We start from the raw sequence: 4,057 nt of genomic DNA, 5'->3' as shown, positions 1-4,057 counted from the left end.
AACCAGGACCCTCTACTCCAGCGTCGCCTTCCGTGTGGGCTGCCTCAATCACAGTCTACTTTTCTTTGCAGGCGGTGGTTGGGAGCGGCCTTCACGAAAGACTACTCCTTTCTCATCGGGACGGCGAGTAGTGCTCACTGCGACGTCTGCGAGATTGAAGAGACAATCGAACATGTGCTTCGTTGCTGCGCCCAGTATTCATCGGGAAGACGCGTTTTGGCCGCCGAGCTCAGCCGATTGGACAACCAACTGTTGAAAGTAGAGACTATTCTAGGACATCGACCCCTACAATCAACTTCGCAGAAGGCAACAAAAGCCCTTCTGCGTTTCATGAAGGACACACACTTGGATGAAATACTATAGTGCCCACGAAGGGACTAAAGTGTGTGAGCTCCCCCGCTCCTATCCCATCTTTTTCGCCTGCCCTCTCTTTCATCCCCTGAACACCCGTTTCCCAGTGCCGAGTAGCAATCCAACGGGGGTTACCCCCGTATTCACAAACCTAACTTAAGTAGAACTTTTCCCTTCGGACACTTTTCGGCTCCTCAACGCGTTTCAAGAACCAAACTTATGCGCAAAGGGCGCCTTTTCGCGAACTTATCGGGCAGAAAGTAAGTGCTACTTAAGTTAGCTCCCGACCTAACTTAAGTGAGCCTTTTCCCGACCAACATTGCAGGCTACTGCGAGAGCTTGGCTGGGGCGTTCGATTTCACGCGCCGTACGCGAGAAATTGATAAAGCTGTAAACAATAAAGCGCTTTCCGCGAGCAACAACGATCCGCGCACACGCCTGCCGCCCTGACGCGGCCGTGCGCACACCGCGCACCTCACAGCGGCCCACCGGCCCGGCCGGCGCGCGATGCGGCCAGCGCCGGCAGCATGGCGCTGCCTCCGCTCGTAGAACGGCGCCGGCAGGTGCAGCTACAGTTTGCTGCCGCTTGCCCGAATGGAACTAATCGCGCAAACCAAGTTACGCATGCGAGAAAGGGGATGATGCTGTGGTGAAAATTCACGCAATATATAATCATGCGCGGTAGTAGCGCAAGCCGCGATCAGTATTCTGCCGCGATGCTACGCCTCACGTTCCCTGCGGGTACCGGCTGCGGACGGAGCAGGCTGATCCGAGCGCTTCGAAGCTGGCGCCACGGAAGCGTTCTCCGCTATTGGCGCACATGTCAAGTCCCGCCCACACGCCGTGTACGGATTGGCGCATCGCGCGCTAGCCTCGTTCGCAGGAGCCTAGCGTGCCTCGAAAAGAGCGCCTTTGATAAGTGCGCCTTAAGGAAGGTTTGTGAAACGCAAAGCGGGCTTTTCTCATCCTTGTCCTTTGCCGACACTTACGAAAGGCTTCCTTATGGCATAAGTTAAGTATGCTTTCTGAATACGGGGGTAAGCCTGGATAACCTCTCGGCCTTTCCACTCACTTTTCTCCTCCCTGTTAGAAGGAGGGCCACCTGCCCGTCCGTCGTTTCTCTAGCGGACAGGCGGCCTTTCTTCTATAAGTAAGTGCGCTTCATCATCATCCATGGAGCTCCACGTCATTCTTTCGTTCGTAGCAGGTTCGCGCGATTTTTTTCTTTCTTCTCAACTGTCACTTTTTTCTTTCACTCGTCGTCGCCATCTTCTTTCCATCTCTTTTTTCCTGGCGTTTGAGGGGATTTCCCAACAACCCACACATCAAGGGAGGGCGTGGAGGGAATTATGACCTTAACAAAAATAAAGCAAGCATGATTCAGCGATATTCGATTTTACCTGCTCCACAGAACCGCCACTTCCTGCGTGGTACAAAGCTAGAATTGATTTCGACAGTAGTATGCGTGCTGAACCTCAAAGCGCCCTAAAAGAACTCGAATCACGGTTATTTACGAAAAAATTGTGTAGAGTCAGTTTGAAACATTTTTACCTAAGTATACGTTTAGTTAAAAAAGATTCAAGACCGCTGAGGCTCGAACTTAGGCTACTAAAATTCTAACCAGACTGTTCCTCAAACCAACAGAAGTCGAACGGCGAGTTCTTTAAGCAGCTGTCAAATGATGTAGCTAGTGTTGAAAGCGCAACACTAGACGTGCTAGGTGCTTGCACGAAGGCTAGGCTAGAAAATCTTCAGCCTCGCGTTGCAAAGGCATATAACCGCACGAGCGTATCATCACTATCAACTGGCAGTTCTGTGTCGGTTAGGAAGAGCAACGTTGCTGGTTTCTCAGAGGAACAGCAGTATGGCTGACGAATTCGGGTTCTTAACCGGCAGTGTGTCAGTGGTAATTCTTTCTTCTCTCCTCGGTGCTCTGATCCTCTTACTCTTCTTCGTGTCTCGCAAGAAGGAAGGCGATGACAAGCAGACACCGTCGGAGACAGGCAAGAAAGAAGAAACGGCGCCTAAAAACCAGCAGGAGGACCGGAACATGAAGGGCCAGCACCCGTCCTCACGCGAAGCCGCCACCCTGCAAGGAGACAGGGCCCCTGCTCGTGACGTGCACGATCATCGCAACAAAAAGTACCTTGTGGCTCCGGGTGATGGTCTGTTTCTCCAATACGCTTCCAGCGCCGAGGATGAGTTGCAGAAGCCTTCGACAGACGCCATCTGCTCGGCTACACGGCGCAGTACGGGCCAACTCGCAGACACCTCGCCCCTCCGGCTTCGCACCCCTGACCTCTACGACCGGCTACTGCGCTACGTGCTCAGCCCTCAGGAACGGGAATGCTGTGGTTATCCCCGGCTATGCCCTGATAAGCCCGGCCTCGTCTTATTTATGCAGGGTGGGGAAGAGGCGTACTCAAGCCGCAAGACGTGCAGCCGCTGCCGTGCGTCCTTCGTGATCACGCACAGCGGCGAGTACTATGCCAATAGCGCCTGCTTCTTCCACACCGGACGGGGCAGCGCAATCGGGTTCAGCTGCTGTGGGGCGCCTGCCGACCACCCCGGATGCAACAGTTCTTACTACCACGTGTGCCCACTCGGGGCTCGAGACAAGTGGTACACGGCGGCGTTGGCCTTCGTGTGCTCACGTCGGAGGCACGGCGGCACCCGGGAAGTGTTCGCATTGGACTGCGAAATGTGCTTCACCATCCGCGGCTTCGAGGTGGCAAGGGTGAGCGTGGTGGACTGCAACGGTACAACCCTGTACGACTCGTACGTGAAGCCCGGAAGCCCAGTGCTCGACTACAACACGGCTTTCAGCGGCATTACCGCAGCGCACCTACGCAACGTGCACACCACGCTGCAAGACGTGCAGGCGGCGCTCCTGCGACTCATTAACGCCTCCACGGTGTTAGTTGGCCACGGCCTGGAGAACGATCTGCGTGTGCTCAGGATGGTCCACGACCGGGTGGTGGACACGGCCGTGGTGTTCCGTCATCACTGGGGGCTGCCCTATCGACGCTCGCTGCGGTCGCTGGTCGGCGAGTACCTGAACCGCGTTGTGCCGAACGGACCTCTGGGCCACGACAGCGTCGAGGATGCTAAGGCCTGCATGGAGCTGATGGTCTGGAAAGCGGCGCGTGATCAGGAGGTGCGTGATAGACTGAGCCGGTGGCCTGGGGGACGGCCGAGGCAGCCGTCCGAGTGAGGCGGCGACGTGGGCGCTCTTTCCATTGCGGCTGGGCGGTAGGGGGTGCGAAGGCTGAGAATCGGCGGGTGCACTTGAGGAACCTGACAAAGTTGCATGCTCCCGTTGGCGCCAAAGATTGGAGTGAACACGGACCGCTACTTGGCTCCTCGCACGCCTGCTGGCATCGTCATTGGTCCTGCCGACGATGTTGATGCATGCCCACAGGGTTGGACTGAGCTATTTTCTGAGGTATTTTCTTATTACTGGACCGTTACTTGCTTCGCTGGCCGTGGTGGCCCAAGAAGAACATCGTAGATCTAACCAAAACGCCCCGATTAAATAGCGTGTATATCACCCATTGTAGTGTTTTGATTCGGTCACGTACCCATCGTCAGGCCGTCTGTCATTCCTTATGGGGCTGAGAGATGTCTACTAAATGCTGTCTCTCGTTTTTTGCGCAAGTACCTTCTGGATTCGTTGTCATGATGGGCGAGGCCGGCGGAGCGCGCC

The 4,057-nt window shown here is 55.5% G+C and overlaps 1 protein-coding gene across 1 annotated transcript; it reads left to right on the top strand.

The window, feature by feature from the left end:
• The first annotated feature begins 2,215 nt into the window (after positions 1–2,215).
• On the top strand, positions 2,216–3,565 carry LOC144155697 (exonuclease GOR-like). The gene has a single exon (XM_077687304.1). It carries the CDS (start codon positions 2,216–2,218, stop codon positions 3,563–3,565), a length of 1,350 nt encoding a protein of 449 aa, XP_077543430.1.
• Positions 3,566–4,057: the final 492 nt, after the last annotated feature.

This window comes from Haemaphysalis longicornis, unplaced genomic scaffold, assembly GCF_048455015.1.
Source record: "Haemaphysalis longicornis isolate Haplotype H1 unplaced genomic scaffold, Haemaphysalis longicornis Haplotype H1 scaffold_1, whole genome shotgun sequence".
In the NCBI taxonomy this organism is placed as follows: domain Eukaryota; kingdom Metazoa; phylum Arthropoda; class Arachnida; order Ixodida; family Ixodidae; genus Haemaphysalis; species Haemaphysalis longicornis.
Note: the sequence above shows the minus strand (reverse complement) of the source record. Positions and strands in the feature narration are given on the sequence as shown.